Source organism: Mauremys reevesii, linkage group 27 (genome assembly GCF_016161935.1).
Source record: "Mauremys reevesii isolate NIE-2019 linkage group 27, ASM1616193v1, whole genome shotgun sequence".
NCBI lineage: Eukaryota > Metazoa > Chordata > Testudines > Geoemydidae > Mauremys > Mauremys reevesii.
The window spans coordinates 446,036-458,964 of NC_052649.1; the positions used below are offsets into that span (position 1 = coordinate 446,036).

General features: G+C 54.1%; 1 protein-coding gene across 2 annotated transcripts in view; it reads left to right on the forward strand.

Moving 5' to 3' along the window:
* The window catches only part of MRC2 (mannose receptor C type 2), a 91,211-nt gene that overhangs the window by 66,019 nt on the left and 12,263 nt on the right, over positions 1-12,929 (forward strand). For both annotated transcript variants that reach the window (XM_039516951.1, XM_039516950.1), the window contains exons 13-20: positions 269-411; positions 1,657-1,759; positions 3,174-3,312; positions 7,623-7,658; positions 9,865-10,025; positions 10,514-10,581; positions 11,847-11,947; positions 12,587-12,732. In XM_039516951.1, coding sequence (XP_039372885.1) covers positions 269-411; positions 1,657-1,759; positions 3,174-3,312; positions 7,623-7,658; positions 9,865-10,025; positions 10,514-10,581; positions 11,847-11,947; positions 12,587-12,732 — 897 coding nt within the window. The remainder of the gene's footprint in view (positions 1-268; positions 412-1,656; positions 1,760-3,173; positions 3,313-7,622; positions 7,659-9,864; positions 10,026-10,513; positions 10,582-11,846; positions 11,948-12,586; positions 12,733-12,929) is intronic.

Below are 12,929 nucleotides of genomic sequence, written 5' to 3' on the forward strand. Positions count from 1 at the left end.
CCCCAACTGCCCGTGGATCTTGCCCACCTTTGGCCGTGGGGTGGGGTGTAGTGGCAGGTGCCTGGTCTGCAAAAGGTGAGAATCCACCATGACCAGACAGGCCTCGGCCGCCCAGCCAGATGCACCAAGGGTCAGGCTGGAGCGGACTCAGCATCTCATCACGTGTAACATGCCCCAGGCAAGAGAGGGGGCAGCTTGGAAGCAGCAGAAGGGAACCGTGGGCGTGCTCTGAGCAGAGCAGTGAGTCTGCCCCTCTCTCCCATGCCAGGTGTTTAACTACGACAAGCTGCAGGACAAAAAGACCTGGATTCTGGCCCAGCTGTTCTGCCGTGACCTGGGGGCGCAGCTGCTCAGCCTGGGCAGCTACGAGGAGGAGCATTTTGTGGCCAACACCCTGAACAAGATCTTTGGGTGAGGAGTCGGTTGGAAAGGGGGCGTGGGCGTGTGCACGGATGTCGGTGCCTATGCACGTGCACATACACTCCTGCACCCATGTGAGGGTGGCTGCGTGTACAAGAGTCTGCATGTATTTGTGTGCGTAGATGCGTGTGTGTGTCTGTGTGCTCGTGTGTATACGTGCGACTTTGTAGGCAAAGCACGTACACTGACCTGAGTGTGAGCAGGTGCGTATCGTGTGTGTCAATGTGTGTACACAGTACAAGAGACTGAAAAGGCTGGAACTTTTCACTTTGGGGAGGCAACAAGCACCTGACACGTGTATGAAATACCGAATAGGCTTGAGTCAGTGCCCAGAGCCCATGGTGATGGACACCCCTGTACTAACATAAATTGGCAAGTAGATAGGTGAGAAACGTGTAGCTATTTACCCTTCCTTGTCAGAACAAGGAGCTGCTCTGTGAAATTATAGGGAGCAAGCCGTAAAATGAGGAAACCCTTTTTTCCCATAAGGGATGATTGGCTTGTGGAACTCATTGCCACAATACCTCTTTGAGGCCAAGACCTTGGCAGGACTCCAGGCATTTGCATGGATAATGAGAACACCCAGGGGTACACAGTAAAGATGGAAATCAAGGAGTGTAAAGCTTTCTGCTACAGAGCATAAGCCAATGAGAAACTGCATCTCTAAATAACTACCCGAGCAACCCTCCCCCCCACTTCCCTCACCCCTGTGGCAGGGAGGGGGGTCTCTGGGCCATAACCCAAAGCGACAGAATTACTAAACCCCCATGAGCAAGTTATTCCATCATTCTCTACTAGGGGGTTCCTGTGCCTTCCGCTGAAGCATCTTGGACAGGGTATTTGGACTAGCTGGGCCGTTGGTCCGATCCTGTGTGGCATTTTGTATGTCCTGTGTCTGTGTGTATCCGTGCACGTGTGCATACATGTATGTTTTGCCGGTGCCTAGGCAGGGTGTACGCTGTAGGCAAAGCATGCACACATGCATGCCTGAAGTGGGTGTGCACATGATTTTTTTCCACTGGTGTTCCTGGGGATGGGGATAAAATCATGTTTGCAGATGCATTGTGGGATATACCACCTGCGCTTTGCCCATTCTCACTGCGGTGCATCCGGGGGCATTAGAACTGGCCCTGGGCATTCTTCCTAATAGCTCCCCCTCCAGCTCCATGCCAAAGGAAGGAGACAGGAAGTGTTTCCCCTTCCCACAGTTCACCAGCTCCGTGTGGTTTCTTCCAGCGAATCGGAACCGGAGATCCATGAGCAGCACTGGTTCTGGATCGGCTTGAACCGGCGGGATCCTGGAGCAGAGAGGAGCTGGAGGTGGAGCGACGGCCTCGGGGTGAGTGCAGATGAGCTTTGCACAGGAACAGGTGCCAGATCAGCAGTGCCATGAGCTGAGAGGCAAGCAGGGCGGCCACGTGCTCTGTGGGGGTGGCAAACCGGCATCCAAAGACCTCAAAGTGCTGGACACACTGACTGCAAACCATCAATGTAGATAGATAGAGAGGAGCCACTTCGCCTGTTGCTGAAATGCAGCCACCTCTGGGGTGGACAACAGCAGCTGTTCAGCAGTGCTGTGTGGTAATTCAGGAGAGGAAGCAGCGTCTGCAGGGGGAATTTTAGGGAGGCAGAAGGTGACTGTTACCCATTTGGAATTTGGTCAGGGCACCACAGAACAGATCCAGAGCTGGTGCAAGCAGGTGTTACTCTATTGACGTTAACGGAGGTTTGCTGATTTGCACCCGCTGAGGATCTGATCCTCTGACTTGCAAAATGAACTTTTTACTAACCACAAGTGGCCAGCACCTTGTCTTTCCGTCTCCCTGGGATGATCATTCACACATCTGCTTGGGCACTGAAAGCTGTTTTATTGAGACAGGATAATACTGGTAAGGCTGCGGGGTTGTCCCCTTGTCTCTTTGACAAAGTCACTGGGACTCTTCCCTTCCTCCTGGCTGGATGGATGGAGAGCCACCAGAAGCGGACTGGTGTAATGTCTGAAAGGCATCATGGAGAGGCCATAGAGGCTCGACTTTCCTTTTACCAAATCCGGTGTTTTTCAACCTTTTTTATTTGCGGACCCCTAAAAGATTTTGAACGGGGGCACGGACCCCTTTGGAAATCTTTGACATAATCTGTGACCCCCAGGGTCTGCGGGCCCCAGGTTGAAAACCACTGGCCTAATCCTTCATGTCTGATCCTTCTACAGGACAGTGACTGCAGCATTGGGCTTTGACAGAGAGAAAGACACAAGTCCCTGCTCCCACCTGACTCTGATTCCACCACAGGACAGCTACTGTGGCCACATATTAGAAAAATGGCTGAATCATTTTTTGACCCATATTAGAGATTGGGATCCCATTCCCCAGTGCCCTGCGCCGTGTGTCCAAAATGGATGGAAAGCACAACTGTCCTGGCCTGGAACTTTTCACACCCACTTATGCACAGATGCAAGGTGTAGGGCAGAGGGAATGAGGCTGAGATGGGGCTGCTGCTGGGATTAGCTGGGCACTCTGGGGGTACAGCATTGCACAGCTGGCTGGGTGCATTCTGGGAAGGGTTTGCTCGCATCTGAAGCATCAGGCACTGGCTGTGCTCTGAGTCAGAATGCCAGAGCGCTATAGATGGATCAACCCTCCGATCCATTGCACCAGGAGACCAGACGATAAGGGCCAATTGTCCAGCCCAGTGGGGTGACTCCAGTTCCCGTGGGTTTGCAGGCTCTAACTCTGCCCATCTTTCCCGGCTCCCAGTTTTTCTACCACAACTTTGACCGCAGTAACCATGACGATGACGACATCCGTAACTGTGCAGTGCTGGACCTGGCGTCCTTGCAGTGGATGCCGATGCAGTGTGAGTCACAGCTGGACTGGATCTGCAAACTGCCCAAAGGTAACGGGGAGAGGGGCACAGGGCGGGGGCAGGGCAAACCGGGAGAATGCAGTGTATAAAATCACGAGTGATGTGGAGAAAGTTATTTACTGATTCCCATAATACAAGAACTAGGGGCCACCAAATGAAATTAATGGGCATCAGGTTTAAAACAAATAAAAGGAAGTTCTTCTTCACGCAGTGCACAGACAACCTGTGGAACTCCTTGCCTGAGGAGGCTAAGACTATAACAGCGTTTAAAAGAGAACTGGATAAATTCTTGGGGGTTAAGTCCATTAATGGCTATTAGCCAGGATGGGTAAGGAATGGTGTCCCTAGCCTCTGTTTGTTTGTCAGAGGGTGGGGATGGATGGCAGGAGAGAGATCACTTGATCATTACCTGTTAGGTTCACTCCCTCTGGGGCACCTGGCATTGGCCACTGTCGGTAGACAGGATACTGGGCTAGATGGACCATTGGTCTGACCCGGTACAGCCGTTCTTATATTACGTTCATTCCATCCGCTGATCTCGGATCACGTCACAGACATGGGCGAATTCAGCCTGCCAGCCCCCCTGTGTGGTAGGAAAGGGGTCTGAAGGGATCAATGATGGGGACTCTCAGGGGCTGCTTGTTTGGAGTCTGTCACCAAGGCAGTGTAGGGAGTTTTCTCTGCCTGAGATGGAGCCGCCTTTCTGGATGTAACCAAGGCTGTGTCGGCGCTGCGAAAATAAGGGTGTTCTTAACTTGGGTTACAGTAGCAGTAAAGAAAGGGTAACGTAGCAGCTCAGCCTCAAGCCTAGACAGGAGCCTGGGGTTGAACTCACCCAGTTAACCCAAGTTGCTGTGTCTTCACTGCTGTTTTAACCTGAGTTAGTTAACCCGAGTCAAACCCACACACCCCGTTTGGCAGTGTAGACATGCCTTAAGCCTTCCTGGCCAGAGCTGATGTCTTGCTGGGGAGCATGTGTAGCTACATTTGAGGAGGAAAAGTTCTGCCTTCAGAATGCACCAGATTGAGGAGAGGGGGAAAAACCCCCAAACAGCCCCCCAAAACACTGCCCTACCCCACACACAGGGAGCGAGAAGATGGAACACATGACAGGTGTCAGTCGCATCGCTCAAAGCGCGACCAGGAGGCACTCGGAAACTCCGGGGACGGGGTTGGGACAATAACCTGGGTAGAATGGAAGAGCACCAAGCTGCAGATGTTTCTGAAAAATTCCTGGAGGGAGGAAATCTCCACCCACCAAGGCTCCCCTGAAAGCTCCACACACACAGATGCTCACACTCTTCAAATTACACACGCTGACACCCCCCCTCCCCACACTCCCCGCAGTACTGTCAACACACTGACGGGCTTAAGGAGCGGAATCTAAATTTTTTCGGCAAATGCACTTAAGTTTGTTTGCCAAGCGGTTCGGGTTATTTTTATGAGCAAGTAGTTTTGTTTAAATGGGAAAACCAGTGACTTCATTCCTCTGATCTGTGCATGACCATACACAGAGGCAGGGTTGCCGGCGGGCGAGGAGTAATTTTGTGGGAGCACTTTGTTAAAATGTTGGCTGTCCATCGCTGTAACCGTTTTTAATCACAGTGAGCCCACATGACAGTTTGAGACAGGAAGTGAAGACAGATCCTTTGTCCATTTGTATGGGTGAAATTTTCAAAGCTGTGAAGGAGTTTTGGACCAAATCCCTGGATAGCCGTTGAAATAAGGAGGAATTGGTTACGACTCAGTCGTTTATGGTTCCATTGAGTTTCTTGCTTAAAGCAGGGATTCAGCCTGCTGGTTTGTATGAAGAATATAGTGTAGACTCCCAAAACTCACAGCGCACAACCAGTGAGGAGAGGTTGAGTTTTCTGAAATATACATCGCACCGCAAAAAAAAAACCTGCAAGCATTCCAAAGCGTTCCAAAGTTGGGAAATTCCAGAGTTGTGGTTTCCTGCTTAACCTTAATTCAGCCCTGTTCTGTATATGCGTTATGAAACAGTCTTTAATTACATGGTCACATGCTCCGTTTTCCACAGGGCCCCGCTGTATTCAGTGCACAGGATAGTGCTCACTGCATGAGCAGATCTTCAGTATTAATTTTTAACTTAATCATTCAGTGTGTGGCCTCAAGCTTTGTTTAACAGTAATAAATACTGTATCTCTTATCTAGCGTCTTTCATCCACTGATCCCAGAGCGCTTTACAAAGGAGGTCAGTATTGTTATCCCCATTTTACATATGGGGAAACTGAGGCGCAGGGCAGTAACTTGCCCAAGGTCACCCAGCAAAGCAGTGGCAGAGCCAGGAATTGAACCCAGTCTCCTGAGTCCTAGTCCCATCCACTAGGCTACGCTGCCTCCCATCATTTGTTGCACCCCGTCCAAACTCAGCTCTGAATACAGAATTGTTAATTTCCGACAGGGCTTTTCTGTGACACACAGCAGCACCGTGTCTGAGTGATTCACAGATGTTACTGAATTTAGTCTCTCAACGCCCCGGGAGGTAAGGTGGTTCCTGATAGGGTCCTGAGGGGCACAGAGATACTGAGGCCAGTTGTAGCAGGCATGCATATAATTACAGTAGTTGGGGTGTCATTAAAACTATTTCCATTGTAAACCCCCCACCCCTCTGTGTTCACACGCTCATATCGCTCGGAAATGTTCACCTCCGGGGCTGGCACGGTTCAGATTTGGCTTCGGCATAAAGGTGATTTTTCTTTTTTGAGCCAAATCCCTTCCACTGTTGGAGTTACAGCAGGATGGAAAATAATCCATTTCTCCCATTGTTAATGGAAGAATCTAAGCCCTAGTTTTTTGAGACCTCTCCAGCCAAGGTAACTGAAGCTTGAAATGTACCATGAGCTTAGTTGCCCTGAAGGGCTAATGTCTGAGCTTGTTAGGGAAGTTTGGGGCGGACGGAAGCTTACGGATAAATGAGATTTAAGCAATTACAAAACGTTTCTAAGCTTGATTATTATTTTTTTTTTGTGATGTTTATAGAAGATGCATTTTGTGTGTGTGTGTGTAATGGGCGCCTGGAGGGGGTGTGTGTCGGGGTGTGTGTGTGTGTAGATAGATTAGAAAACCTGTTCTAAATATACACGTGCCCAGGCACACAACTCCTCTGCCTTTAAGGCTGAATTGTTATTGCAGGTTCCTGATACTGTTGTAAACCACCAGAGTGGCGCTTGAGTGGTTTATTTATACACATCCGCAAAACCCCTAGAGAGCAGAAGGGACGGTCTTGCTTGATGCACTTTTATCTCTTCGATCTTCCCCATGCTTCGTGCCCCTTCAGACCGAATAGCAAATCCGGGGGCTTCTGAGGACGCTGCTGCCGGAGCAAAAACTGAAACCCTGGGTCGATTCGCAGGGAGCTGGCTGGCTGGGGGCACTTGGAGTCTGGCACTTGGAGTCTGGCTTGCGCTCCAGGGCAGGTTGGCACTGGCCCAGAGTCATTACCAGCAACCTGAGAGCTCCTCAGTGGCCTGTCTTCAAAGTGTCCGGAGCCTCGGTCCAGTTGCTAAATTGACCAAATCTCCAATAGACCAAGGGACAAACTTTCCGAAGAGCTCAGTTCACTCTTAGGCACCCAGATAAGGGCTGGATTTTTTCCCAAGTCCTCAACCCCCAGCACCGCTCCCCAGCCCCCCATGGTGAGATTTAGGGCCAGATTTTTCATAAGGCCTCAGCACGCTGGGGGCCGAGCAATTGGGAAAAGCCGGCCACAGCTGGGAGTGCTGATTGCTTTTGAATTCTGGCCTGTGTGATTCCCGGTCAGGGTTGCAGGCAGTGGCTGTGTGAAGCTGCTGCTGCTATTGTCCATGCAACGCTTGCCCTGTGGATTCACAGGGGGGCGTCCCTCCCTAGGGATGTCTGTCCTGCACCTTTCACCAGCTCCAAATTCATGAAATAAAAATTCCCCTTCTCCCTCCCATCACTGCAAACCCCCTGCAGGTGCCAACAGCTGCTGCACTGCTCTGATAGCCCTGTGATTAGAGGTCATTATCCATACACATCCCGCCCCCCCAGGTCCTGGACAGCAGAGCGCGAGAATGTCAGCAGGCTCCGGAAGCAGGTGATCCATAATTCAGAAGTGGTATGAAAGCCAGAGGAAGCTGCTGCCAGCCAAAACCACTTGGCTTGGGAAGTTACTTTTATTTAATTGAAATCAGTCTGAGTGGATTCTTCAGACGTGGCGCAGGCCTGAACGTAAAGGGGGAGAACGTCTTCCTTGCAGGAATCTGAGCTGCTGAGGCCCGCAGGCAGGAGCTGAGCTGAATTCAGGAGCATCGCTCATCCCTCTCTCATCCCCTTTCTCCTCTGTGTTTGAACAGGTGCTGATGTGAAGGAGCCAGAGATCCCCACCCAAGGTGTGTTACTGAATCATCTCCTGGAGATTTCCGTACGCATTGGAGTCTCTGCGCATCTCCTGCTGTCTGCCTCCCCCGATGAGCGTGCCCACATCCCGAGGGCATGTGTTTGTTGCGGGGGGGAGGAGCGAAGGATAGCTCAGAGGTTTGAGCATTGGCCTGCTAAACCCAGGGTTGTGAGTTCAATCCTTGAGGGGGCCATTTAGGGATCTGGGGCAAAAATCTGTCTGGGGATTGGTCCTGCTTTCAGCAGGGGGTTGGACTAGATACCTCCTGAGATCCCTTCCAACCCTGATAGTCTATGGTTCTATGATCTCGTGGGGTGTGCGTGTGTCTGGGAAGAGTCTGCCTCTTGAGTGTATCTCCCCTGTTTGTATCCACCTTGCATGACTGAGTGCCTGTCCAACGAAGCGTCTGTCTCCCCTGTGTGGACGTGTCTGTCCTTCCATGGTGCCTCCCACCCAACAACGTTAATGAGCAAAGCTTCATAACCCTCATTGGAGCTCGGTCAGTATCGCTGGCCCCGTTTTACAGAGGGGGAAACTGAGGCACGCGGCATGACTTGCCCAGCATCACACAAGGACCCAGGAGTCCTGGCTCCCAAACCTGCATTCCAGCCACAAGACTAGTCGTTCTCCAAACTGTATGTGAAGTTTTGCAAATGCTGTTTAATGAAACAAGCAGGCTGTGGGTGAAATGGACGGATGTCTCGGCAAAGAGAGTTGGATGTCTGATGGGCAAAATTCCCCCATCGTGTGAGGAGGCGCAACCCCAGAGGAGTCACTAGAGCTCTCCCAGGAGTGAATTTGTTCTGTTGGGCATCAGGGTCTCAGCAGTGGCAGGGAAGGGGGGCTCTGGGCCATAACCCAAAGCGACAGAGTTACTAAACCAAGCAGGCAGCTGTTCTCGAGGCCCGGGATGCAGTTGGCCCCAGTGAGGGGTTACTGGGCTGCGAAGCTAGAATGTGAGTTTGGAAAGAGGCTGAATATTTGGGTGTGTCTCTGGAGAGGCCATTGTGCAATCCTGAGATGCCCAGAGCGAGGGGTGGTGCCGTCCTTCCCACACTGGCCAGGCTCCCCACTGGGGCACAGCTGTGCTGTTGTGTAACAAGGATGACACAGAGCCCGTCCTTCCGTCTGCAGGCGATCTCCCGTGGTGTGCTGCTCCCCCACCCCAGATACTGACCCGTCCCGAAGGGATTGCTCGGCCTTGGCTTGGATGTCACTGCCGTTCAGTAAGGGCCAGCAGCCACGCAGTGCCAGAAGGGGGGATGGCGTTGGTGGGTAAATGCCCTTAGCCACAAACACGCATTGATCCCGTTGGAGAGCAACCCAGGGCACCCTCGGGCTCGTTCTGGGCCCAGGAGCGTGGGAGCCGTGGCCTTAACCACCCACCTCGTGAGTCCCCGCTGGAAGTGCAAGGGAGGAGCCAAAGTGCAAGACGTTTTCCCTCCGCCTAGCCCCTGAACGTGGCCGCATGACCCGATCCCCGTGCAGCATGGCTTGCTTAGAGCACTCTGCCCTAGAACCCCGGCGGTGCCGTCGGGGTGGAAGAGCCACGCAGAATCAGCGGAGCAGGGAGGCAAGGGGGAAGGGCTGGGCTGGCAGGGCAGGACTGAAGTGCATCGGCAGAGCTGTGCTGCTGGGGGCCCCGAGTCTCGCTCTGATAGCAGAGAGCGCTGCAGGTCAGGAGTAAGGGAAATTGGCAGAACAGACAAGGCAGTGGAGAAGGCAAGACTGCCATGACACGGGGTGTGTAGCTCCGGCTTGAGGGCCAACAGCAGAGCTGGGAGAGGAGGGCCAGGCAGGGACTAGCGCAGGATGCTGGAGATCAGGACTGAGGGGTCTGAACAGGGATGCAGGGAGATCCCAGAGCTGGAACAGCGGGAGGGGTTGCAGATCAGGTGTGAGGGGCACTGGCAGAGCTGCATAGGGAAAGCTCGCACAGCGTGGGCTCCACTCTTCATTGGCACGGTCAGTTTCTCACGGTACTAAAACGTCTCCAGCTTGCCAAAGGGAGACCCCCTTGCTTGTTGCTTTCCAGCACCTGTGGCAAGAGTGACAGATGCAAAGGAAGCTGTACAGAGGGCTGCTGACGGGCCTGTTACTGTAAGAACAGATTGTCTCCTCGCTCTGTCACTGCTTTCCCCGGCTGAGCCCGCGTCACAATGCACAGCCTCGTCTTGTCTCTGCTTCTGTGTCCACAGGCAGCAAAGAGTGGGTGAAATATCAGGACGCAGAATACAAATTCTTTGAGCATCACTCCACCTGGGTGCAGGCTCAGCGGATCTGCACCTGGTTTCAAGCCGAGCTGGTGTCTGTTCATAACCAAGCTGAGCTGGATTTTTTGGGCCAGAGCCTGAAGAAGGTAGAACGTAGCCAAGCGTGGGGCATCCGTGGGCCATTGTCGGACACCTGCGTGTCACTGAGCGCTGGCCTTAGGGCTGTGGTGCATTGCACTGGCTGGTGCATGAAGCCACTGACTGGCACCAGCAAAAGCATCTCATTGGTCCCCCCAAGCTGCTGCATGAAGAGAAGGGAGGAGGAGGAGGGTGGGTGGGTACTGAGCATCTTCCCCTTCTGAGAAAGGCACCGCAGGGTCTAGGAGGGACGGGGAGGCTGCACACAGCTCATCGCCCAGCCAGCCCGCAATAGCCACAGGGCACCTGTGCCGGGTTCTCTAGGCCCTGGGAAAGCTTGGAGAAACTGCTGGCCGCAGCCCAGACTGAGGGCCGGGCTCAGGCGGCTCCTGTAGGTCCCGGCAGAGAAGGCATTGCCTGAATGGGGCCCTGCTGGATTTGCTCTTCTCTCGGCTCTGCCTGAGATGCTGACGTGTCCCGTGTTTTGATTCCCCAGTTCTCCAGGGGCCAGGAGCAGCACTGGTGGATCGGGTTGCACACCTATGAAAACGACGGGCGATTCAAGTGAGTCTCCCCTCCCCCGCCCTTCCCCATGCATCCTCTCACCTTCCTTCATGCCTCCCCCCCGTAACGAGGATTGCGTTTCAGTGCAAATCCAACCGGGAACCCCACGTTAAATTCCAGCTGTAGTGGGGACACTGGGGCAGGACTCTGGATTCCCCAGCTCATCCCAGCTGGAAATGCCTCTCCAGCCTAGAGAGCAAGCAGCCAACGCTGACAAGCCAGCTCCAGTCACGCTGAGCACAAGTCATGAAGAAAGCAGGCCCGGCTACCTCCCCCTCAGCTGGGACGGAGCGCCGTTGCTCTGCTCCCATCAGCACCCCCAGGCAGGCTGCAACACCCCCTCGAGCAGCTGCTGCTGCGAGTTTCATTCCAGCAAGTGCAGCACCATTCCCCGGGTGGGCCGTCGGCAGTGGGCATCAAACCTGTGTCTTAAAGCACAAGCCTCTGCTGCTGCACTAACCAGCCAGCCCCTGTTGGCTAAGCCTGTGGCAGGCTTGTGAAGCTCTGCATGAGAGCACGGGGTTGGACTAGATACCTCCTGAGGTCCCTTCCAACCCTGAGATTCTATGATTCTATGAGATTAAAGCACTGTTAGAAGAGGGCCAGTGTGACGTGCTGAGCGGGTGTGGGCTGCGCTCAGTTGATGGGGTATTAAACCTTCTGCCCCAGGAATCAGAATTCACCCAGGTGTAGTCTGTGGTGCTATGCATGGGCCTTCATGGTGTAAACACACAGTCTGCACCCCTGTTTCCCCTTCCCCACTCTCCTCTCGACGGACACATCTTGTCTAACGTTCGTCTGGGAGCTCCCCTGGACAGGGGGTCTGCAATGAGCGGTGCCTGGCCTGGGAGTGGAATAGGAGCTCCAGCCCCATGCGTGCGCAGGTCTGCCTGTGCTACCAGCAGAGGGCAGTAGTGATACCTGCACCCACAGCTCCCTCCTGGCCCCATCTCCCCTGCAGTCGGTGACCAGGCTCCCCTGGGCTTGGATGGGAGCAGATTTACTCCTCAGCTGTTCCACCACACTGGCTGCTTTGAAGCCCACCCTCTTGATTATGAGCGGCTCATGGCGGGTGAGTGCACCCAGCTGAATGGGCAGCAGCAGGGGGCGCAGGGAGAGCTGCCCAGCAAGGAGCCTGCGCTGCAGGAATCACCACTTCTCAGACCCGGCTCTGAGTGCGAGAGCCTGCCTGCCTGCTCGGTAGCCTCGTCTCCCACCCCCTTCCACATGCAGCTGCTGACACTTCCCGCCCTCGCCTTCTGCAGGTGGTCCGACAGCTCCCTCCTGAACTTCATCTCCTGGGCGCCGGGCAAGCCGCGGCCAATCAGCAAGGAGAAGAAGTGCGTGTACGTGACGGCCAGCAGAGGTGAGAGGTTTGTACGTGTTAGGCGAATGGCCGCACTACTGGAGCAGCGATCTCAAAGCACCGTCAGTGACCCCTCTGGGAGCCCCTCCGGCCAGGTGGCTCAGTACCATGAGCCCCGATTCACTGATGGGGGAGCTAAGGCATGGAGGGAGGGGGAACCAACATTTTCGTAAGTGCCTCTGTTTTTGGGAGCCCAGCCTGGAGACACCTTGGGCCTGTTCTCAGAGGTGCTGAGCACCCACCAGTGAAGTCAATGGGAGGTACCTCTGGAGTCAGCCCCGGGGGGAATCTTGGGGGGCGGGGAGCACTGGCTTGCCCAGCAAGTGACTGGCAGAGCTGAGAATCAAGTCCTGACCCCAAGTCCCTTGCTCTGACTAATCCAGCCAGTATCCCACGTACCCACCATGGACTGTGCAGGTGAGTCCTGCATGACAGACCCCCCACACACACTCGTCCCCTCTGCACACGCCCGGCACAAATGTCCCACCATGAGGTTAATATTCGAGGTAGCTGGTATACGGAGGCCCCAAGGTCCTTGCAATAGCAAAGCCCCTTCCAGTCGAGGGAGTTAGTTCCACCGGCTGCCTGGAGCATGGAGCATGGAGAGGGAAGTCGCATGCTCTCTCCTTTTCCCTGAAGAGGACTGGGGGGACCAGAAGTGTGTAACTGCTCTGCCGTATATCTGCAAACGAAGTAACACCACTGCTGTGAAGCCCTCTCTGCCACCACTGCCCGCTCCCGTTCCTGGCGGCTGCGCACGGGGCTGGGTCCCGTTCATCAACAAGGTATTTCAGGAGGCCTGCAGACGCAACGGCTGTCTGTCTTGTCTGTACCACCCCCCATGTGCGTCTGCTTACATTTCTGCCTATTCTTGTGCAAAGTGCCCGCCTGCGGTTCTGAGCTCCCAGGTGGGGTTTAGGACCCTCTAGGGCAGTGGTGGGCAAACTACGGCCCGAATTCGGCCCATGGGATTGCCTCTGTA